The sequence below is a fragment of the Thalassophryne amazonica genome, chromosome 1 (genome assembly GCF_902500255.1).
Source record: "Thalassophryne amazonica chromosome 1, fThaAma1.1, whole genome shotgun sequence".
Classification (NCBI taxonomy): Eukaryota; Metazoa; Chordata; class Actinopteri; order Batrachoidiformes; family Batrachoididae; genus Thalassophryne; species Thalassophryne amazonica.
Window position 1 is genome coordinate 129,575,033 of NC_047103.1, and position 25,633 is coordinate 129,600,665.

Genomic DNA, 25,633 nt, shown 5'->3' on the forward strand with positions numbered 1-25,633 from the left:
GAATGAATACACAAAATTTCTTTTGGCTTCTCTCTTTTTGCTCAGGGTTAAGGCACCTTGACACTTGCACAAATTTGATCCCCGCACTGGCGCGACATCTTGCGTGCCAGTGAGTAAACTTGTCATAAGCTCTGCGTAGACTGTGCGTTAACTGTGCACACAATGAAACGCAGTGATACGCGCTATTTGCGAATAGGTTGCTAGTTCACGCAAGTGGAATGAAATTTATGCGTGCAAGAAATTTGATTTCGAAATCTTCTTTGTGCACTGGCACACAGCTGCGCACAGTTCATGGACAGTTTGCAACAGTTTACCATGCATTTACTCATTGGCAGGCTAAATTATGTGCCAGTGCAGAGATCAAATTCATGTAAGTGTCAAGGCACCTTTACTCTGAAGCAGATATGATATAGCTCTGCTTGTTGATTTGGCACAGCTTTTACACCAGATTCCCTTTCTGACACAACTCCAAATATATATGGAGAATGGTCATGAACCGGAAAACTTCTGTTTTGGAGGCCATCGCGCTTTATGCTGGTCTTTGTAAATAGTTATGCTATAGGTAGGAAAATCCCTCACTACACTAATCTGTCCACTTTCTACAACTTTGCTGGGAAAATGAGACTAAAGCTGGGGCCACACCGCCACAGCTGTTCAAGATACGATGGAGACTCAACCTTTGGGAGTAGTCATGAAGAAATTGTGCTTCTCAATTGTGTATGATGTAAACAGTCCACACTAGTCTGACTTTCAGTGATCTATTGTCTTAAGCATGAAGCAGCCAGAAACAGTTTGTGTAAAACATACAAACAAACCTAAAAGACAAGAGGCATTTGCATACACAACAGAATGCACAAGTTGAAATCAACAAATGAAAAGTCACAGAAAATGCCTCCACAACTCCAAGAAAGAAATGTTCTGTAGCCAAGAGCCACATGAGCCAAGCAGTCACATGACTGAAAATAGCATTATGATACCTAAATAACTATGAGACAAATGATTCTTTTGTTGTATGGTTCTCCACACGGATGTGACCAGTACTGACTTTGTCCAACTACGATTGAACATGTTCATTTGGAACAAAGGCTTGCAACATGACAGAAAATCTTTTAATCATACTCATGGGACTGTTCAAACCACCACAGTTTTGTCTGACACAGCATCTCATCTCTTCACATTGTGGCGGTGTGGCTGGCGGTAATGCCTCAGATATACGGAATCAAGATAAGATGTCAGTCATTGAGCCACATCCTCCAGGTCTTCACAGATGTGTCTCCTTAGACAGCTACCTTCATGTTTGTTTTGCCCCTCCTTCTTTCTGAAATTGAAAAAATATTTTGCTCTTTGTTTTTTTGTCAGACTGTTTTCTTGCTTTCCTCACTCAGATAATATTCTGTAAATGGACTAAAGCTGCTCATTTTTCCTGGCTAGTGCAGAATCTTGACAGTAGAACAATTCCAGTATGGCAGCACAGATGGCAGGTTTTATTTGTTTCACAGATACATCTGTTAATTAATCATAGGTCCAACACCAATAACACTGAAATTATCAATCCATGTGTTGATGTGTATACATGATATATTTACACTATGTCCTTGGACATGTTTTTCTACATGCATAGTGCTGACTTTCATGGCTTTTTCTTAGAAGTGAGTTACCACATAATGTACTGCATGTCTTTGTTCTTTACATTTCTGTTCTGGTGATACATTGTGGCTGTTCTGCAAATGTAAAATTGTCAGCCCGTGGTTTACTATAGAAGGATTCCATCATAAAGAAAATATTCTCTGATAAAATGTAGATGAGTGCGTGGGTTAGCTCATCTCAGCCACCTTGTGCAATTAATATTTGAAAAGCATTGAATGCTATAGTTGTAAATGTCTCCAGCTTAATGCCCAAAGTGATTGAAAAAGCAACTTTGTATAGCCTATGTCATATCCCATAGATGTGTCATGAAAAGGAAAACATCCACTTGCTGCATTACCACCTGAATAGTACTCTGCTTGCTGAACCATTTAGGAATGTGCATCCATATTTAAAGATGACAGTGCATGCATGGTCTGTGTGTACTAGCACGTATGTTGGAATAAGATCATTGAAAAAGGCTTTGCTGTGAAATTCAAAGTTTTTAGCAAATGGCAACATATTAGAAATGATGTGCTTCCCTGCAAAGATGATGCATCACAACACTGAGTGCAGATTACAGCTCAGCAAATGTTGGGGAAAACCTTTGTGCCTTGAACTGAACATCAAGCAGATATCAGACTGCAATGTGCTCTTTGTTTTTTTTGCTTCTCTCCAGGATAGCTCTTGAAGTTCTTGTTGACAAAAAGCTCTTGATAGCAAAATGAGAGTCTTCCCTCCAGTCTTCTGAGTAATTTTTCCTCTCCATTAGCTGTTGTAATTTGCATTTTATTCACTGATTCCATCCTGCTGTCCTAGGTGTAAGCGGCTTGTCCATGCCATCAGCGGCATCCATGGCGAAGCTGCAGCGACAGCACCGGCCGCTGGGGAGGACCCAGTCAGCCCCTCTGCCTCAGGGGAGCGCCGCTCAGGCTCATGCCCAGGCTCTGGCTCTGCAGCAGCTGGTGGTTCAGCAGCAGCACCAGCAGTTTTTGGAGAAACATAAGCAGCAATTTCAACAGCAGCAGCTTCACCTCAACAAGGTGAGTGAGGAGCGGAGCTCTGCCCGTTTCCTTCACTCTTGGCAACTTTCTGTGTGCATTTGTGTGTTCTCAGATCAGCTCACTGATCAGTTGTTCTCTTCAAAATACCTGTTAACACAGAGAAACTGAAAATGCCAGTAAAATAAATAAATTGGCTCATTTAATACATATATATATATATATATATATATATATATATATATATATATATATATATATGTGTGTGTGTGTGTGTGTGTGTGTGTGTGTGTGTGTGTGACTTTTACACACACAGTAAAAGTCACCTTAACTGTCATTGTATAAACCGGATATTCGCACCCATCAGACAAGTCTCAGTGCTTTTGTATGGTTTTCCTTGTAATAAACTCCGTATGTAACAGATTTTGTATAACGGATTTTCACTCACATCCGACAAAACGTCCCATCCGATCACAATACATTTAAATGGACTGCATTTATAGTAGTTTCCATCTCCACAAGATGCTCAAAACGCTTTACAATAATGCCTCACATTCACCCCGATGTCAGGGTGCTGCTACACAAGGTGCACATTACACACCTGGAGCAACAAGGGCCCTTGGGCAAGGTCCTTAACTTGCGGCAAGGTCCTTAACTGTCATTAAGCCCTCTGCTAAATGACAGACACCGCAAAAGGTATGATTTGTCACTTTTCCACTTTCACTACTTCCTCTCCCATCATATTTTAATAGTTTTTGCAATGCAACCGCCAATTACATTTCGATCATGGATCAGATATGTTTGGCAGAAAAGTCCACAAATATGACCAACTTCACAATGCGGAGTGGGAAAAAGATGCTCAAATGACATACCATATAGTTTGTTTGGATTGTATAAAGAAGTGGAGCTCTTTGAGGGAGAAATTAATCTAGAAAAAGCCACTGTTCCTGCTGTAACTTGCATAAAGACACAATGAGAACTTTACAAGGGTAACGCCCATGTCAACGCCATTGCATGGCCACAGAGTTATGGAGCTGGAAAAGCATGAATCAGGCTTTAAGATTTCAAGGTACCACTCCGCAGCTGACTTAGAAAAAAGAGTCACTTGAACAGATGTAATCTTTTTAATGCACATAATGTCCGACACAGGTGTTTTTTGTTTCAGACAAAGTTTTGACCCGGTCATTAAATGAGGCAGGTCTGATTCAAGGTCAAGCTTTTAATTAAGGAAAAATGTAAACCTAATTGGTGCTGGAGATTCCCCATAGATCGTTTGGCACCTCATGGCTGTAACTGATCTGTTAAATCCATATAATGGATTTTGTCTGTTTTATACGTATAACGGATTTTGTCTGTTTTATACGTATAACAGATTTTGTCTGTTTTATACTTATAACAGATTTTATCTGTTTTAAACATATAATGGATTTTGATTATAACAGACAATATTCACTGGTCCACTTGAATCCATTATATGCCAGTTTTACTGTATTTGTTTTTTTCAGTGACCATGATGATTTATTTTGCATGCAGGTAAACTTCAATAAAACCCTGTTCTCACATTCATGGTTTGCAACCTTGTCCATACATTGGAAAACCTTAGAAAACCTGGAGAGAGTTCATAATAAACCAGAACATTCTATTATTTTGCCATGGTATTGTTTTATTCACGGCGGGATCTTCGCGATAGTCATACATTCATTCATTCATTTTCTGTACCCACTTACTCCAGTGAAGGGTCACAGGTGGGCTGAAGCCTATCCCAGCAGTTATATGGTCAGAGGCAAGGTACACCCTGGACAGGATGCCAGTCAATCACAGGGCCACATATAGACAGAAGAATTAATTTACACTTACACACACACTTGCATGTCTTTGGAAGTTGGAGGAACCCAAAGCACCCGGAGAGAACCCACGTCAGCACACAGGGAACATGCAGACTCCACACAGAAAGGACCAGGCAGGAAGTGAGTGAAGCAAAAGTGCTAACCACTAAACCAGGGGTGGCCAAGTTCGGTCCTCAAGAGCCACCTTCCTGACACTCTTAGTTGTCTCCCTGCTCCAACACACCTGAATCCAATGAAAGGCTCATTAAAAGTCTGCTAACGAGTCTTTCATCGGATTCAGGTGTGTTGGAGCAGGGAGACAACGAAGAGTGTCAGGAAGGTGGCTCTCGAGGACCGATCTTGGCCACCCCTGCACTAAACCACTGTGCTGCCCCAAGAAGATATAAACAAAAATCCCTTTTTCATCAAACATTTGACATGTTAGCAATCTCTTGCAATGTATTCCTTCTTTTTCTCAACATACATGTAACAAATGAATAATTTGGTACTTAATGTTTCCCATAATCCCCATGCACTTCCTAGAATGCACCGCAGTGCCAGCAGAGTTCCAGTGTTTCAAAGCCATGTAAACAATGGCTAGTGATGATGCGGATGGCGCAGATTCAGCGAGTTGATGATGGCACATTTTTTCAAAGTTGAGAGGGTTATCTAGAGGAGGTGTAGCACCTGTGATGAACTCCTGCCATGCTCTTATGTTGTCTTGTTGTCCATACTTCACAAGGTTTGTTTACATTGTGCCTTAAACCGGAACTCTGCTGAAGCCGACCTCTTGTGTGAATCACACACTGCCAGACGGCTCGAGATTCACAACTGCGAAACAGTGAATAGTGTTTTTGAACCACACATTCCCAGTCACACAAGATTCATCCCCAGTAGCAGCCATATTTGTTTTTGTTGTTGGTTTCCTTGTGAAATCATTGGGGATTCCACAAATGTTTCCTTCCTCCCTCTACAGGGAACAGTTGGAACTATATTTGAATACAGTATCATCTACAAAATGAGGTGCAGGCTCAGAGCTGATGCTGTGTTCTTTCTGTCAGGTCTGCCCCTGTCTGGTCCCATGTCCTTTCCTGTTTGGGTCTTTGTCACGTTCTGTCCCCTGTCTTATGTCCGCTTCACAATTTGATCCTCTGTCTTTGTCCTTACTTTAGTCACTTGAGTCTTATTTTAGTTTGTTCTGATTATTTCTTTTCTGTTTATTATACTTCAGCCCTGGTGAATTCTGTTCTAGTTTAGTCTTTTATTTTCTTTTTGTTCTCCATTTAGGTCTTTCATTTTATTTCCTAGTGTACTTCATGGCTCTGTTCATGTTAATATTGGTTAGGCTGCTGGTCTTACCTTTCTTTTGGTAATTTATGTTCTTCGCCCTTAAGTTTCTGTCACTGATTTCTCTTGCTTCTGTCTGCTTTGTTTTTGTCTCACTGCACTCTCTTCCATTCAACTTTGTCTCTTTCTCCCACGCCCCTTCCTGAATGTTCCCCTCACCTGTGACTCACTTTCTGTGCTTTCAACCTCAGTTTTTGCCCCTTCACACATAACACGATTGAGGCAGAATGGCACACGAAGCAGGAGTGAAATGCCACTCGTGAACAATTGGAGCTGACTCAAACGCCTCGTACAACTGTCGCTACAACCATTTGCGCACAGCAGCAGCTGAAAGACTGAGTGCCCTGTGTGCCCATTTGATCCCCCTCTCGGCAGGTGTCGGCCAAATTCCAGCTGTCACACACGAACATTCAACACTGCTTGCTGGACACTTAGAAAGGCGGGGCTATTTGCACTCCCGGTACGACAGTAGAGAGCAGCTGACCACATTCGAGCTGTTTGTGAAAATTGTCTAAGTGCCCCACAAATGTGGCGTCATCAAGCAACACACATGGGTGTGGCTGTGCCGAACCCCCCCCAACACATGTGGCATACCAGTGTGTTGGTTCCCCCCTCAATACATGTGGCATGCGGGGGAGCACACTTGCATGACATGCTGATATTTACGTACAGACAAGATCAGATGGGGACCGGCCAGCCACGTCTGACTGCACACAGCACAGCAAGTCGCCTCTCAGCTGATCTCCAGCCAGCCACTCACTGACAGCTGGCAATGATGGCTCAGTGCACACAACATGTTACTTTAAAAACACAGATAACAGAGCCAGGACAACTATATAAATAAATACTACAATAACTACTTACACAATTATATAACAAATAGCTAAAATAATTAATCACAGAACACAGAAACAGAAAGTGACACTTTGTTCTAGGTGCTGAATGAAAGGGTGGGTGTGGCCGCACACAGACGCAGCTGTTGAGCTCACTGGACATTGCAAGTCACAGCTGGAGAACATGTACCGTGTTATGGACATGACCTTACAACTCTACGCCGTGAGGCACTTGTGTGTGCTTGCTGTCCTCCTGTGGAAATACATAAAAACATATATTGCCTTTGCCATGGGCTGGAGAGGCCATATGAGAAGGACTGTCTAATCATGTGAACACTCAGCTGGTGATCTGAATGTCACGTCACCCACGTGAGTTACGGTCCACATGATGCGGTGTCTCTCCTTCGGCGCACTGCTTGCTGGACATGCACGCCGCTCACTGGACACACCGGGCCAGCAGATGTGGACATAAGAGTGCACTGCTTCATTGACGTCACTTCATGACTGTACATCTGTGACCATGGGTCATCCACAAAGGAAAAAAGGTTCACACTTATAGTTTCTGCTCGATAAGAGGGATTAAATAAATTGCTGTGTTTTTATGGTGTGTTTTTTTTTCTACAGCAGCGGCGCGATGTGGTGCAACATGTTCCAGCTGCTCGCACTGTGTTCATGCACATTTGTAGTCCATGGGCGAGTAGCGACTGAACCTAGATGTGGTTCAGATGATCTGGGAAAGATACAGCAAGGCAGAGGTTGATCTGTTTGCCTTGAACGCCACAACACACTGTCACCTGTGGTTCTCTCTCTCAGAACCGAACAGCCCCTTGGGTCAAGAGGCTCTGGCTCACCCGTGGCAGGCCCGTCTCCTGTATGTGTTACCTCCTTTACTGTTGAGCATGCTGACAATACACAGGATATGCATTAGCCTCCTCTGAGGGCCTCTCCCTCAGAGAAGGGACTTATTGTCACAGTTGGAGGGGTGCATTTGGCACCTCACGCAGAACATCTTCAGCTGTATGTGTGGCCTCTGAAGGGCCAGACACCATGCTGAATTCATGTGATCAAGAAGTTGTACAGACTGTTCCGAATGCCCGTGCATCCTCAACTAGTATGACAATAGATGAAAGCCTTTTAACCGTTGGTGATGTAAACAGGGTGTAGACCCAGAGCGTTGCTCTGTGCCAGTGCTGCTTAGCTATCTTCAAACATTGTTTGACAGTGGTCTTTCTGTCTCTGCTATTAAAGTCTATGTTGCTGCTGTCTCTGCTTGGCACATTATGGTGGATGGTTGGTTAATAGGGTTGCACTCTTTGATATGCCATTTTTTAAGAGGTGCTCTCCAGCTGCAGCCTCCGAGGGTTGCACGTGTGCCATCCTGGGATCTTCCATTGGTACTAGGGGGCTTATACAGTTGTATGCAAACGTTTGGGCATGCCTGATAATTTTCATGATTTTCCTTTATAAATCATTGGTGTTTTACTGAGCAACACCTGTGCTGTAGCAACATGGGCTTCCTCCTGTACTTTCGCCCGCTTGTACAGAGTTAATGTGGCTGCTCCTCACCCTTTGACGATGGCCATATTATTGGCCTCTTCGAACTGCAACTTAGGTTCTGTAGATTCTGTAAGTTCTCGTGACCTTGTTGGTATGAGGTCATCCAGGTGCTAAGCACCGCCCTCTGGTGGTCAGGAGAAATGAAACAGAATGATAGTTACGTATGTAACTATGGTTGTATGAATTCTGGATGACCACCAGAAGTGCATGGTTGTTACATGAATGAATGAATGAATGACACTTACTCTCTCATCTTCAACCGCTTTCACCAATTTAGGGTCATGGCGGGCTAGAGTCTATCCCAACAGTCATAGGGCATGAGGCAGACACCCTGGACAGGATGCCAGTCTGTCACAGTGCCACATATAGACAAACAAACACCCACACACCTACGGACAATTTAAAGTTTTCACTTCACCTAACCTGCATGTCTTTGGATATTGGAGGAAGCTGGAGCACCTGGAGGGAACCCACACAGACACGGGGAGAACATGCAAATTCCACACAGAAAGGCCACAGGTGGGAATCGATCCCATGACCTTCTTGCTGTGAGACAACAGTGCTAACCACTAAGTCACCATGCTGCCCATAATTTTATTAGTCATCGATTATTGACAACTGTCTTTATGTTGTGATGAAGCGAGCAGTACGCCCACAAGGCAGGCAGTTTTGTAGTTGTTGTTATTATTAATAGTAGTAGCAGTAGTAGGAGTATTTTAAAATAAGCTTTGAATCCTATAATTGACTACTTTCTTTCATCAAATAGAAAATAAGATGAAAATGTGTGTCATATGTTCCATGTAAATGTGATCTTTAATCAGTCTGGATCCTCATATTTCCATGCAGCTACAAAAAAAAAGTTTCATAATTTTTTCAAGTGGTCTGGCACACAAGCAAAAAAAAAATACAAGCTCCTGTTTGAGCTTACGTAGTTACTTCTGATTGGTGCTGTCTGTGTAATGTGTTCTACATTATAGTTTTGATTACACTGTACTGCCCACAAATAAGTGTTTGGGGTGGGGGGGATAGTGTGTGACGGTGGAGGGAACAGTGAATATGAGCATGCCTTCATGGACAGATTGGGTGTTTTTTCAGAAATCATATTTGTCAGTTACATGTACAGAGGCTGATCTGTTTGTTAATTCGGGTAGTTAATGACAGAAGATTTGCAACCACTGATAGAAAGTTCATGCAAGAAACTAGTATTGTGGGAACCAGCGCACTCTAGTTTGTTTTATTTGAAATATTTGTGTGTGTGAGTGTGTTTTGGGGGGACTTTTTTAAGATCTTTATTTGATGGCAACAAACTGTGAAAGGAACCAGTGAATGATCTTGGGGGGTGAAGCAAAGTTTCCATAGCTGACGGAGCGAGCTTGAGATCTGACATCACATTCAAATACACTGATAATTAATTTTGAATATGAGGAACAATGGGAGTGAAAATCTGCTGTTTGTGTAAGGGGAAGCCTGCACCATGCCTTCTGTGTGTTGTGTGTCTGTGTGTGTGTGTGTGTGTGTGTGTGTGTGTGTGTGTGTGTGTGTGTGTGTGTGTGTGTGTGTGTGTGTGTGTTCGTGTGCATTACGAACATGCATTCATCTTAAAATGTTGCATCCTCTCCGTGACTGGGTGAGACCGTTACCACAGACTGCAAGGTAACTGGGCTACCATGGCAACAGAGCGGAAGCCTCTGCCTTTTATGGTCGCGGAGGAAGCAGGCATCCTTCGCTGTAGATGATTTTACCTTTTCTAGCAGAGTGCTCGTTGAGGGAGAGGTGGGTGGATGAAACAAGGGATTTCCTCTCCTCCTCCGCTGCCTCCGCTCTCTTTTCTCACTACTACCTCCATATGTTTTAAGGCTCTTCAGCAGCCACCTTGCAAACAAACGGTGGGGGGGGGGGGGGGGGGGTCATGGTAAAAAAAAACAAAAAAACATACTTGTTTCAAGTTGAATCATAAGGAAAACCTCTGAGACAAATCTGGATCACATCCTGAAACTTAATCAACTCTTCCCTGACTTCCAATTGCCCCAAATGTTTTGTGGACAAAAATAAAACTTGTACATGGTCACTGGATCCTTGATCTCTGGACACAAATCAAAAAATAAATAAAAATTGCACATGGTCACTGGATCCTAGATCTCTAGACTTTAATAAAAAAATAAATAAAAATTGTACATGGTCATTGGACCCTAGATCTCTAGACATAAATAAAAACTGTACATGGTCATTGGACCCTAGATCTCTAGACTTTAATAAAAAATAAATAAAAACTGTACACGGTCATTGGACCCTAGATCTATAGACATAAATAAAAAATAAAAAAAAATTGCACATGGTCACTGGATCCTAGATCTCTAGACTTTAATAAAAAATAAAAATAAAAACTGTACATGGTCATTGGACTGTAGATCTCTAGACATAAATAAAACATGAATGAAAACTGTACATGGTCACTGGATCCTTGATCTCTGGACACAAATCAAAAAATAAATAAAAATTGCACATGGTCACTGGATCCTAGATCTCTAGACTTTAATAAAAAATAAAAACTGTACATGGTCATTGGACCCTAGATCTCTAGACATAAATAAAAACAATTAATAAAAACTGCACATGGTCACTGGATTCTAGATCTCTAGACTTTAATAAAAAATAAATAAAAACTGTACATGGTCATTGGACCCTAGATCTCTAGACTTTAATAAAAAATAAATAAAAACTGTACACGGTCATTGGACCCTAGATCTATAGACATAAATAAAAAATAAAAAAAAATTGCACATGGTCACTGGATCCTAGATCTCTAGACTTTAATAAAAAATAAAAATAAAAACTGTACATGGTCATTGGACTGTAGATCTCTAGACATAAATAAAACATGAATGAAAACTGTACATGGTCACTGGATCCTTGATCTCTGGACACAAATCAAAAAATAAATAAAAATTGCACATGGTCACTGGATCCTAGATCTCTAGACTTTAATAAAAAATAAAAATAAAAACTGTACATGGTCATTGGACCCTAGATCTCTAGACATAAATAAAAACAATTAATAAAAACTGCACATGGTCACTGGATTCTAGATCTCTAGACATAAATTAAAAAATAAATAAAAACTGCACATGGTCACTGGATCTTAGATCTCTAGACATAAATAAAAAAATTAATAAAAACTACACATGATCACTGGATCCTAGATCTCTAGATATAAATAAAAAATAAATACAAACTGTACATGGTCACTGGATCCTAGATCTCTAGACATAAATAAATAAAAACTGTACATGGTCACTTGATCCTAGATCTCTAGACATAAATAAAAAATAAATAAAAACTGTACATGGTCACTGGATCTTAGATCTCTAGACATACATAAAAAATAAATAAAAACTACACACGATCACTGGATCCTAGATCTCTAGACATAAATAAAAAATAAATAAAAACTACACACGATCACTGGATCCTAGATCTCTAGACATAAATAAAAAATAAATAAAAACTGTACATGGTCACTGGACCCTAGATCTCTAGACATAAATAAAAAAAATAAAAACTGTACCTGGCACTGGATCCTAGATCTCTAGACATAAATAAAAAATAAATAAAAACTACACACGATCACTGGATCCTAGATCTCTAGACATAAATAAAAAAATAAATAAATAACTGTACATGGTCACTGGACCCTATATCGCTAGACATAAATAAATAAAAAATAAAAACTGTACCTGGCACTGGATCCTAGATCTCTAGACATGAATCAATCAATCAATCAACCCCTTTCTTATATAGCGCCAAATCACAACAAACAGTTGCCCCAAGGCGCTCCATATTGTAAGGCAAGGCCATACAACAATTATGAAAAACCCCAACGGTCAAAACGACCCCCTATGAGCAAGCACTTGGCCACAGTGGGAAGGAAAAACTCCCTTTTAACAGGAAGAAACCTCCAGCAGAACCAGGCTCAGGGAGGGGCAGTCTTCTGCTGAGACTGGTTGGGGCTGAGGGAAAGAACCAGGAAAAAGACATGCCGAGAAGGGGGGCAGAGATCGATCACTAATGATTAAATGCAGAGTGATGCATACGGAGCAAAAAGAGAAAGAAACATAAAACTAAATAAAAACTAAATAAAAACTACATGGTCACTGGACCCTAGATCTCTAGACATAAATAAAATAAATAAATAAAAACTGCACATGGTCACTGGATCCTAGATCTCTGGACACAAATAAAAACTGTACATGGCCACTGGATCCTAGATCTCTAGACATTAATAAAAAAAAAAAAAAAAAAACGTACATGGTCATTGGATCCTAGATCTGTAGACATTAATAAAAAAAATAAATTTAAAAACTGTACATGGTCACTGGATCCCAGATCTCTAGACAAATTAAAAAAATAAATAAAAACTGTACATGGTCACTGGATCCTAGATCTCTGGACACAAATAAAAACTGTACATGGCCACTGGATCCTAGATCTCTGGAAATAAATAAAAATAAACAAAATCTATACATGGTACATTTAAAAAACATTTTTTTCATATTATCATTATGGAGTATTGTGAGTAGAATTTTGGGGAAAAAATGAATTTACCACATTTGGGAATGAAGCTGTAAAATAACAAAATGTGGAAAAAGTGAAGTGATGTGAATACATTCCGGATGCACTGTAAAGGTTGGATTGTGTCTAATTCTAATTAGGATGGTTTAAATGCAGAAGACAGATTTTGTTGCATGTATGTACAATGACAATAAAAGCCCTTCTTCTTCTTCTTCTTCATCTCCCTGTTACTGACCACACCTATAGTGTCATCTACCCACAAAACACCTGTTTAATAAAAACTTTTGTTGGTATTGCGTTTTCACCATCTTGTCCTACCTGTCAACAGAAAACCAGTACAGACAGAATCAGGTTAAAATGAGAACTATTCAGAGCAGATACTAGAGAAGGTTTCTGGGAAAACAACACAGGTTGGGGTTGAGAGAGGAGGTGAAAGATGAGGAACAAGCAGTTTGTTTGGAGGCTGCAAGAACACGAGGTGAGAGGAGGAGGGAGTGAATGAAAACCGGCAAATGGTTTGACGTCAATGCTGTCCCCTGGCCCAGTGCCAGGACAACCAGAGGCTTACACTGCTGACAAACACACACACACTGCAAATTATTCGGTTCTTACCAAGATTTATCTATCTATCTCTCTCTGTCTCACTATATATATAGATAGATATATATAGATAGATAGAGAGAGAGAGAGAGAGAGAGAGAGAGATTTAGAAGTGTTAGATAATTTATCTTGTTTTAAGAGTTAATTTCTTATTTTAAATGTTCAACATGCTTATTTCTAGATTTAACCATCTTAATTGAAGACATCTTGTCAAGTGAAATTATCTGTCCATGCAGCAATATAATTTCCCTCAGATTAGTGTTTCTATCTTGTTTTTAGACACCCATTTTTTACAGTACACACACATACACACACACACACACACACATACACACACACCTAGCATCACCTCACTCTAGAGACTTCCACCAAAGACATTTCTGCCTTTTTCTTTGATTGATTCTTTCCCTATCAGGAGCATTCATCTTAATCGCATAAACACACAATGTAGGCGAGTATGCCGCGGCTCTGGTGTGCACTTTGAATAGCCCATGTGAGTGACGGCGAATGAATAGATAAGTGAACCAGTACACAGCTCAGGAGGAGTTGGTGAACAGAGCACAACAGGAAGTGTGGAATGTCTGTGTTCCATGAGACGTGTTTTTGCCCCGGAGTACAGTCGACAGAGCGGCCACTCACAATCAATTAAAACGGATGGGTTTGAAACAAGCTCCACACCGAACTGAGCAATCCAATTTAAGCTCGTTAAAAGAATGAGTGATTCGCCAGGAATTGGATTCAGAAGAGAGTGTGCCTTTGTGTCCGCCTGTCTGAATGCAGACTCACATGTCTGAGGGAATTAGTCCTGCTGTTTGACTTTGGACTGAATTTCATGTCATAAATCCCCACCCCCATTCCCGGTTGTGCTGCAGATGATGCCCAAACCCAGTGAACCGTCTGTGGCCCGCCAGCACCAGAGCCACCCTGAGGAGACTGAGGAGGAGCTGAGGGAGCACCAGGATGGCGCTGCACTGCCTCCAGGGGTCACCATCAAGCAGGAACCCCCAGACCCACAGGATGTTCAGGAGGAGGTGATACAGCAGCACAGGGACCGAGAGAGGCAGGCGGAACAGGAACTTCTCTTCCGACAGGTAGCAGATAGAAGAACAGTCCAACCCACTTACAGCTGCAAAATAAATCAGCATGAAGGTTTGGAGACTTGAGACCAACTTTTCTTGGCACTAATATATAGTAGATGTACCTGTGGGCATCTAGCAGAAGTGAAACTTCAGTCAGCCAGACAAAGAAATGTAATTTCACTCGTAAAATTGTTGCTTTCCGTCTCATGACATTTTAGTGATGAAATGCTGAAGGAACAACAGAGCCATACTGTTTGTTTTCGCTGCCACCTTTTGGTCACAAGTTGTACTTGCAACATAAAATGTCAAATGGGGCTGAACCGAATGATAAATTTGCATATTGATTGCATCTGTTTTGATGATAAATTGTTTCCTTTGTATATTTAAATGTCATAAAGAGTTCAGATACCACATTTTGTCCAAATACCAATTCTAAACTCAAACTATTCCATTTGCAGTGATTAAAGCACAGTTAGTTCAATCATTTGGTTGATTAAAAGAAAATCATTTACAGCAGTTTACAAATAAGTGACTTTTTACACTTGGTTACAAATATGAGGGTTTGCTTCCTTTTTTGTTCTGTCAAGGCACAGCAAAAACTGTGCTAAAAGTCATACATTTAAGAATTGCTGGTATCTCTTAAAGCAGTCACCAACCCTGCTCCCAAAGATTACCTTCCCTATATGTTTTCCAACTCTCCCAGCTCCTCCCACTGCTAATTACCTCTGTTAGGTCGACTCAGCCAATCAAGGGAAACACCAAACTTGAACAGTCAGCTGAAGTTGCTGCAGATAAACGTATGGAAACATGCACACAATTAACCTAAAGGAATGAATAAGGTCTAGTTGTGTATGTATGTATGTATGTATTATTATTATTATTATTATTATTATTATTGTTATTGTTATTATTATTGTTGTTATTAAAACATGTGGGGTGGGTGATTTTAAGGAGCAGCAATAGTGGCGCCTCTGTTAAAGTGTTATTTTACTTTGTCAGTGTTCGATCTGTCTCAGTGTTTGTCCCCGCCGATTCTAGGAGTTGTTGTGACACTATACTGTGGGTTTTCAGTGGCTATTACAGTACTGTTCCCTCATAACTTGTGTTTCCACAACAAGTTAGAAAAAGTTGGGACAATATGACAAATGCAAAGAAAAAAAAATGCAATGATGCTTAAATTTACTTTGACTTCTATTTCACTGCAAACAGTGTGAACCCAAGACATTAAATGTTTTGATCAACTTCATTTCATTTGTTAATATACATCAGGTTGGACAGGGGTAATTTAGGACGAGTAGTAAACCCCTTCGGCTTTGCCCTTGTTTCACTCATGGTCACCACAGCAGATCAAAGGTAGATCTACGTGTTGATTTGACTCCAGTTTTAGGCCGAATGCCCTACCTGATACAACTCCACATTACATGTACAATGGACAAACCTAATTTAGGGCTTATAGTGAGGTATAACAACAATAACAAAATTAATAATAATAATAATAATAATAATAATAATGCTATTATTTCAAAAGATGTCAACAAATGTTTGTAATCATGATTTGGTCCAAAAGCAGTATTGATGAAAGGCTGAATCTTTGAGGAGCAAAGATGGGCAGAGGATCTCCAGTTCGTTACCAAATATGTGAGAAAATTTTTCATATGTTTAAAACAATGTTTCTCAAAAGAAAGATTAGATTTGTGTATTTCTCCCTCAACAGCACATAATGTCATAAAAGATTCAAAGAATCTGGAGGAATTTCAGTGTATAAAGGGAAAGGACACAAGCCTAAGATGAACACTGCATCACAGACTGTCATTCATCAATAGCTGATATAACCACATGGGCCTGGGATGACTTTGGGAAACTTTTGTCAAGTACTACAATACGGATTTGCTTCGCAAATGCCAGTTAAAACTTTACTCTGTGTAAAGCTTTATGGTAACTTGACTTGTCTGGGCTTAGAGACATCTGTGTTAGACCATCACACAGTGGAAACACATTGTGGTCAGATGAAGTGTTGCAGAACGTTTTGGAGGAAATGGATTCTCTGTGCTCCAGACCAAAAATGAAAAGGACCATCCAGACTGTTATCAGCAACAAGGTCAAAAGCCAGTGTCTGTCATGGTATGAGGTTGTGTCAGGACCCTGGGATAAGGTCATTTACTTTTCTGTGATGGCAGCATTAATGCAGAAAAGCACAGTGAGATGAGAGCAACATATCAAGACATTCTTTCGAGGGAAATCCATGCATTTTTCAACAAGACAACACAAAAACCATATTCTACACACATTACAAAACCATGGCTGCTGAAGAAGAGGTTTTAGCTAATAGACAACATTTGTAGAATTTTGAAATGAAAAATAAAACGGTGACCCTGTGCTGGTGCACACCTTAAGGACCCCTTCACACATAACACGATTGAAGCCGAATGGCGCACGAAGGAGGAATTGAAATATCTGAGCCGTCTCGTACAGCTGTCACCACAACCATTCACGCACACCAGCGATTGAAAGTCAGCGAGTGCTCCGTGTGTGCAAATTGGACGCCCTCTGCAACACCTGGCACTTAGAAAAGGTGAGGTTATTCGCACTCCTGGCACGATAGTGGAGTGCAGATGTCCCACACAAGGGTGTGACTGTGCCGAACTCCGAGATACCAGCAATTTCAGCTGTTCCAGCTGACCGCTGTGTACTGCAACTCAGCTGATCACATGAGGACCGGCCACTGTCTGAGTGCGTGGCACAGTGTAAAATTAATGAGCTGGCTGGACAGACTGATGTCATTTCCACCACGTAAATTGTAGTTTACATGACAGACAAAAAGAGTAGAAATTAAATAAAACAAATAAGGGTAAAGGTGTGAACTCATTCATGTGTGATCACTTTGCTCATATGCTTTGTTGTGGATATACGGTGCATGTCAGCTGTTCCCCGACTGATGTCAGCTGGACCTGACCGTGCACACAAGCTGTTAAATTAAAACACAGACATCAGACAGATGCAGGACAAAAATAATAATGCATACAACAATAACTACATCCATAAAATAAAAATCACAGAATAAAGGAACAGAGAGTGAGCCTTTTTTTGTGAGCTGATGAGGTCCGCAGTCAAAGGTGGCTGTGTCCCTGCTACCTGCAGCTGTTCAGATATCTGTGCTTGCAAGTCACAGCTGGAGAACACCTGTAGTGGCTTGTAGAATATGACCTCACATAACCATCACCATGAGGCGTGGACATCAGCATGCTGTCCTCACATGGAAATAAGTCAAAACACATATCACCTGTCAGCTGACTGCCGCGTCAGTGCACCGCAATGCTGGATGCCACCGCAAGCGTGTGTAACTGCAGGATTTCCCCACATTGTAATAATTAAAACACATATCACATTTGCAACACTCTAGCGATCCACGCCAGCGATCACCTTAGTATTTCTTTTGTTTTTCTTGTTGCTTAATGCTGACAAATTGTACTCTATTTGTCTTTCTGATGCCTGATTTTGTTTTGTTTGGGTTTTTTTTGTTTTGTTTTATTTTCTGTTTGAGGTGCAGCTCCATTCAGTGATGGGTGTGGTATCTGTTCCTGAAACCCTCCTGTCTTGTGCATGGCATAATTTCCTGTGTATTCATTTTGCAAATTGTTTTGTCAAGTGTGTTGGTAGCATGGCCCAAGCAGCTGGTCACCCTTTGAGTCTGGTCTGCTTGAGGTTTCTTCCTCAGAGGGAGTTTTTCCTTACCACTTTCGCCTGTGTGCTTACTCTGGGGATTGGTAAGGTTAGACCTGTGTGAAGCGCCTTGTGGCAACTTTGTTGTGATTTGGCACTATATAAATGAAAATAAATTGAACTGAAAAAAAGAAAAACATATCAGCTGATGTGTTAATGACATGAGAGCCGGCTCTTCATGAGACGAGAGCCCAGCTGATGTCTTCATCAGACGAGCGCATCAGGTAATTCATGGAAAACATGAATGGGAGAACCCCGCGGTTAAATAACCCTGGTTAATTAAAAAATAAATGCCACTCACAGGATTCGAACCTGCAATTTACAAAAGCTCTGATTACCAGACTGAAACTTTACCACTGCGCTACAATCACTGTCTTATAACATGAGTGTGAAATGGCTAAAATGAACAAGCAGAAAAACATATTTTTTTAAAAAAGAGAAAAAGCACCATGATAACTGACCAAACGGCATTTGTTATGGCGTATTTCTGCTGATCCCTGACTGCAGGTGGCGTAGTTGTTGCACTGTTGGCTTGTCACCTGCTGCGTGTCCACATGAACTGACGGTCCATTTCTCCAGCCCGTCGCAAAAGTGATATATGTTTTTATGTGTTTCCAATTGAGGACATCAAGCACACATACAGTACGTGTTCTGCAGCTGTGACGTCCAGGACCAGAGATGTCTCGACAGCTGTTGGCAGCCAGCCACGCCCCGACGCCCCGTCCGTTCAGCACACAGACCAGGGTGTCACTCTGTGATCAGATGAGAGGCGCCTCGCCTGCAGGGGGAGCGAACCACATGCTCGCCCGTGTTTGGGGGGGGTTAGAGCACGCGAAACACACGCACACGTGTTGTGGGGGGAGCCAACACTCTGGCACACCACATGAGTACTTGGCAACTTCACAGTCGTGGGAGCACTTAGACAAATTTCACCGCCAGCTCAAAAGTGATCGTCTGCTGACTGTTTTCGTGCTAATAGCGCGAATGGCCACGTTTTCTAAGTGCCAAGCAAATAGTGTAGATGTTCGTGTGTGTCACCTGGAATTTGGGTGACACCTACTGCGAGAGGGTTCGATGGGCTCTCACAGTGCACACTCTGTCTTTCAGCCGCTGCTATGCGCAAATAGTTGTAGCAACAGGTGTACGAGGCATTGGAGAAAGCTACGATTTTACACGTATTGCATACGATTCCTGCTTCATGCGCAGTTCAACCACATTTGTACTACGTGTGAAGGGGCCCAGAGATGCGTTTTCAGGAAGAATGGGAAGAAACATCTGAAATCCTTCATTGCTTGTCTCCTCGATGCCAAAATGTCTTAATTGTTGTGAGAAAAAATGGCAACATTGCAAAGTGATGAATACATAATGTCCCAACTTTTTTTGGAATTTGGTGCAGACCTTAAATGCAGAGATGAGTGTATGAAATGAATTAAACAAAACATGAAATATATTGCGTTCGTGCGGTCTACAACAAAATAGAAGTCAACAAGTAAATGTAAGAATCACAGTGGGGTTTTATTTATTTCTTTATTTTTGCATTTTCCATGTCTTCCCAACGTTTTCTGATTTGGTATAGGTGCAGAGGACTGTGTGAAGTGGAGACAGATGTGTTGTGGTGACACCTAATGGGGCAACTGAAAGATGATGATTCAGTAATATTCAGCAGTGAGATTACCAATGTTGGTTTCAGCATAACAACTGTGTGGTAAAGCCTAAGTGTTTTTCAGATTATTTTATTTTATTCATATTTTCTTGTTATTGTGTGTTTATGGGAGCAGCAGGCCTTGTTGTTGGAGCAGCAACGCATTCATCAGTTGAGGAACTACCAGGCTTCCATGGAGGCAGCTGGCTTGACAGTTTCCTTCCCTGGCCACCGCCCCCTGTCCAGGGCTCAGTCGTCTCCTGCCTCAGCTTCCTCCTTCCCAATTAGTGTCCCAGCACCCGATCCACCTGTAAAGATGCGCTTCACCACAGGTCAGCAACACCATATGTTAGTCCATGAGTAGTATGTTTTCTCTACAAACTCAACAATGTGATTAAACAAAACTTACAATCCAGCCTCAGTGTACCATGGCCTACTGAAAAATGTATGTTAGCCATTCCAGAGTGGTAGCTGTAGCCAGGTAGGAGTGAATGAAAGATTACACAGGGGTCCAAATTTTAAAATGCTCCAATCATATTGAAAAGTACCGTATGTCACAATATTTGTCAGATATCATCTATCCTCCACAAGACTTGGCCAAGGATAGGATGTGGGATGAGTTGCGGATAAGTGGCAGAACATAAATGAATGAATGACTGAATCGTGAAGATTACAAAACAGAGGCACAAAAGATTATCTAAGACTGTTTCTGAATTTTTTTAAAAAACAACAAAAATGGTATGTAACAAAGGCAAGTTTTGTTGGTGTCCCAATTTTAGTAAAAAAGTGATGTAAATTATTGGTCATGCTGATATGATTTTTAAAAAGAATAGCTTGAAATGTGTTATGCTTCAATATCACGTTAAATGGTATCTAACATCAACTGTACTTCCAATGGCTGTTGACCTTATTTTCTTGTTACTTTGGAGAATAAGGATTAAAACAGTCAAAGCTATTCAGGTTTTTTTTTAATCCTATTAGCTCAACTGCATACCTTTATGAAATTCTTATTATCAATTAAATAATCTGGTATATGTTTCAATATGGTTGGAGTGTTTTTTCTATTTTCACATCTGTTTAATCCTCCATTAAACCCTACCTAGCTATAGAGTGCACCCAGAAAGTATTTCATGGTACTTCACTTTTTTCACATTTTGTTATGTTACAGCCTTATTCCAAAATGGAGTAAATTCATTTTTTAACCTCAGAATTCTACTCACCATACCCCATAATGACAACAAGAAAAAATGTTTTTTTTTTGCAAATGTATTAAAAATAAAAGAAAACCAAGAAATCACATGTACTCACATGTATTCACACCCTTTGCTCAGTAATTTGTTGATGCACCTTTGGCAGCAGTTACAGCTTCAAGTCTTATTGAATATGATGCCACATGCTTGGTGCACCTATCTTTGGGCGGTTTTGCCCATTTCTCTTTGCAGCACCTATCAAGCTCCATCAGATTGGATGTGGTGTGTCAGTGCACAGCCATTTTCAGATCTCTCCAGAGATGTTCAATTGGATTGAGATCTTGGCTCTGGCTGGGCCACTCAAGGACATTCACAGAGTTGTCCTGAAACCACTCCTTTGATATCTTGGCTGTGTGCTTAGGGTCATTGTCCTGCTGAAAGATGACCTGTCACCCCAGTCTGAGTTCAAGAGCGCTCTGGAGCAGGTTTTCATCCAGGATGTCTCTGTACATTGCTGCATTCATCTTTCCCTCAATCCTGACTAGCCTCTCAGTTCCTGCCACTGAAAAACATCCCCATACCGTGATGCTGCCACCACCATGCTTCACTGTACACTCTAAAAAAGGAACTGCTGTCTCAACGAGAAAAATTTACATTTGTAACATAACATTGCATATTATTTCAACTCAGTTATTTCAACTTTCAACTGAATTAATGCCACAAGATTTCGCTAGATAAGTTGAAATAACTTTAGTTAAGTTGAAATAACTTTAAAAAAATCTATGCAAATTGTTACATCACTTTTTCTCATTGAGACAGCGGTTCATTTTTTAGATTGTAGAGATGGTGCCTGATTTCCTCCAAACATGACGCCTGGCATTCTTGCCAAAGAGTTCAAACTTTGGCTCATCACATCTGAGAATTTTGTTTCTCGTGGTCTGAGAGTCCTGCAGGTGCCTTTTGGCAAACTCCAGACAGGCTGGTGGATTTGAACTTCTTGTATTTACAGGTGACGGAGACTACTGTGCTCACTGAGACCTTTAAAGCAGCAGAAATGTTTCTGTACTCTTCACCAGATTTGTGCCTCAAGCCAGTCCTGTCTTGGAGGTCTACAGACAATTCCTTTGACTTGCTTGGTTTGTGCTCTGACATGCACTGTCAGCTGTAGGACCTTGTATGTAGACAGGTGTGTGTCTTTCCAAATCATGTCCAGTCAACTGACTATGCCCCAGGTGGACTCCAATTAAGCTGTAGAAACATCTCAAGGATGATCAGTGGAAATAGGATGCACCTGAGCTCAATTTTGAGCTTCATGGAAAAGGCTGTGAATGCAAAAATCCCCCCCCAAAAAATTTTTTCACATTGTCATTATGGTGTATTGTGTGTAGAATTTTGAGGAAAAAAAATTATTTCATCCATTTTGGAATAAGGCTGTAACATAACAAAATGTGGAAAAAGTGAAGCGCTGTGAATACTTTCTGGATGCACCGTTGCTGCCACTCCCTAAAATCTGTAATACGTTTTTGTGTAGCTCATGGTATACTGATGCTGGTTTCTAAGTTAGGTACTTGGTTTACTGCCATAGGAGTAAAGCAGCTAGTGAAATAAACCAGAAAATTATCACATTTAAATGCTGAAATCGAAGAATTTAGGTCATTTTAAAAAAAAAGAAAAAAACTCAAAGCGATTAATCGATGATCAAAATAGTTGTCAATTAATATAGCAGTCGATCATTGATTAGTCAATTACTTGTCGCAGCTTTAATTCTAAGTGTTGTTTAGTCAGCTTAGATGGGACTGATTACTGTACATGAAATTGTCTGCAGTCTCATGGGCTGCCCCCTACAACAGCTGTGTTAAGGTGTGCTCTGCAACAGCTTAACACATTCATACTTTGTCTTCTAAATTTAAAGGCCAATCATAATGCTTCAGTATTCATCAAGGTGACAGCAGCCTCTCTGCTTTGACTGAAATGTTCTTTTGGAAATTTTTACACCTCAAACCTCACTTTCTTCCTAAAGCCTGGGCATTTCCATCCACAAGTTTAAATGGGGGAAAAAAAGGCATGTGGATTCGCAAAAAGTGTTCTGCAGACCTCCATCTGGCAGCGGTGAACATCTAATTACATTATTAGATCTCTCCGGGACCTTTCTTGTGCTGTTCTTTCTTCTTCTCAAACATGTGGGCCTTTGAGCATATACTGAGGCGACCGAAGCAAACACCCATCATTAAGGAACAACGAAGCTTCGAGCAACATTATCTCTTTGTACTGATGCTTTCAGTCAGGCATGGATGCTGCATGCATACACATAGTTATTTTTAAAATAGCTTGGCCTGCTTCACTCCCACTCATTTCTGACAGAAATGTGAAGAAATCTTTCAACTCAAAGTTGTGATTCTTGTTTCTCTTTGCCAACTTCTCTGTGGTGTTGATGCGTCTGATCAGCCTGATCCTGAATGTCCTCCACACTCATCTCCTTCCTTTAATTTGTCCAAAAGTCAAAGTTATGATACTGGTGTCACAATGTTGATGACAGACTATAATGTCTGATAGTAAGGGAGAAGTTCCAGCTTTCGTCTTCTCAGACTACTTTCACATTGCAGGACAAAGTGGTCCGAGATTGATTTATGTTCTACTTTTTTCAGTTTTCCATCACCTAAGCATGTACCCTCAAAAATGCAGTGAGTGAATAGATGTGACGAGTACATCCCTTCTATTTTAAAGGCCCGTCACACCTAGATAATTTCGCGAGCATATGTCAACCGTATTAAAATATGCTGGCATACGCTGCCATACATCTCATATGTTATGGGTACGTTTTGTGTAAGTTAAGAGCATATTGAAGCACACTGGAGCACACTGAGGGCCCTCTCACACATAACATGATTTAAGCTGACTAGCGCATTTGTGAAAAATTGTAGTTGCCTCCAACGCCTCGTACACATGTCGCTATAACTATTCGCGCACACCAGTGGCTGAAAGACAGAGAGTGTCCTGTGAGAGTCCATTCGATCACTCTCATGCCAGGTGTCGGCCACATTCCAGGTGACACACATGAACATCCTACCCTGCTCGCCTGACACTTAGAAAATGTGTGGCCATTCGGGCTGTCAGCACGAAAAGTGAGCAGACGCTCACTTTCAAGCTGGATGTTAAAATCTATCTAAGTGCCCCCAAGAGTGTGGCATTGCAAAACAGCAACGCACATGTGGTGCATGTGTGCACATGTGGAATATGTGTATTTCACACCACACACACCCCCCCACCCCTGTTCCTCCCTACACATGTGGCATGTCAGGGGGAGCACACTTGCATAAAATGCCTATATGTACACTCAACAAAAATATAAACGCAACACTTTTGGTTTTGCTCCCATTTTGTATGAGATGAACTCAAAGATCTAAAACTTTTTCCACATACACAATATCACCATTTCGCTCAAATATTGTTCACAAACCAGTCTTAATCTGTGATAGTGAGCACTTCTCCTTTGCTGAGATAATCCATCCCACCTCACAGGTGTGCCATATCAAGATTCTGATTAGACACCATGATTAGTGCACAGGTGTGCCTTAGACTGCCCACAATAAAAGGCCACTCTGAAAGGTGCAGTTTTATCACACAGCACAATGCCACAGATGTCACAAGATTTGAGGGAGTGTGCAATTGGCATGCTGACAGCAGGAATGTCAACCAGAGCTGTTGCTCGTGTATTGAATGTTCATTTCTCTACCATAAGCTGTCTCCAAAGGCATTTCAGAGAATTTGGCAGTACATCCAACCAGCCTCACAACCGCAGACCACGTGTAACCACATCAGCCCAGGACCTCCACATCCAGCATGTTCACCTCCAAGATCGTCTGAGACCAGCCACTCGGACAGCTGCTGAAACAGTCGGTTTGCATAACCAAAGAATTTCTGCACAAACTGTCAGAAACCATCTCAGGGAAGCTCATCTGCATGCTCGTCGTCCTCATCGGGGTCTCGACCTGACTCCAGTTCGTCGTCGTAACCAACTTGAGTGGGCAAATGCTCACATTCGCTGGCGTTTGGCACGTTGGAGAGATGTTCTCTTCACGGATGAATCCCGGTTCACACTGTCCAGGGCAGATGGCAGACAGCGTGTGTGGCGTCGTGTGGGTGAGTGGTTTTCTGATGTCAATGTTGTGGGTCGAGTGGCCCATGGTGGCGGTGGGATTATGGTATGGGCAGGCGTCTGTTATGGACGAAGAACACAGGTGCATTTTATTGATGGCATTTTGAATGCACAGAGATACCGTGACGAGATCCTGAGGCCCATTGTTGTGCCATACATCCAAGAACATCACCTCATGTTGCAGCAGGATAATGCACGGCCCCATGTTGCAAGGATCTGTACACAATTCTTGGAAGCTGAAAATGTCCCAGTTCTTGCATGGCCGGCATACTCACCGGACATGTCACCCATTGAGCATGTTTGGGATGCTCTGGACCGGCGTATACGACAGCGTGTACCAGTTCCTGCCAATATCCAGCAACTTCGCACAGCCATTGAAGAGGAGTGGACCAACATTCCACAGGCCACAATTGACAACCTGATCAACTCTATGCGAAGGAGATGTGTTGCACTGCATGAGGCAAATGGTGGTCACACCAGATACTGACTG

At 41.4% G+C, this 25,633-nt stretch overlaps 1 protein-coding gene across 5 annotated transcripts in view; it reads left to right on the top strand.

Moving 5' to 3' along the window:
* LOC117514130 (histone deacetylase 4-like) overlaps positions 1-25,633 on the top strand; it is a 289,818-nt gene that overhangs the window by 231,247 nt on the left and 32,938 nt on the right. For 4 of the 5 annotated variants that reach the window (XM_034174436.1, XM_034174429.1, XM_034174460.1 and 1 more), the window contains 3 exons: positions 2,443-2,666; positions 14,229-14,447; positions 19,934-20,129. In XM_034174436.1, coding sequence (XP_034030327.1) covers positions 2,443-2,666; positions 14,229-14,447; positions 19,934-20,129 — 639 coding nt within the window. The remainder of the gene's footprint in view (positions 1-2,442; positions 2,667-14,228; positions 14,448-19,933; positions 20,130-25,633) is intronic. The other variant, XM_034174444.1, reaches the window with a different exon arrangement.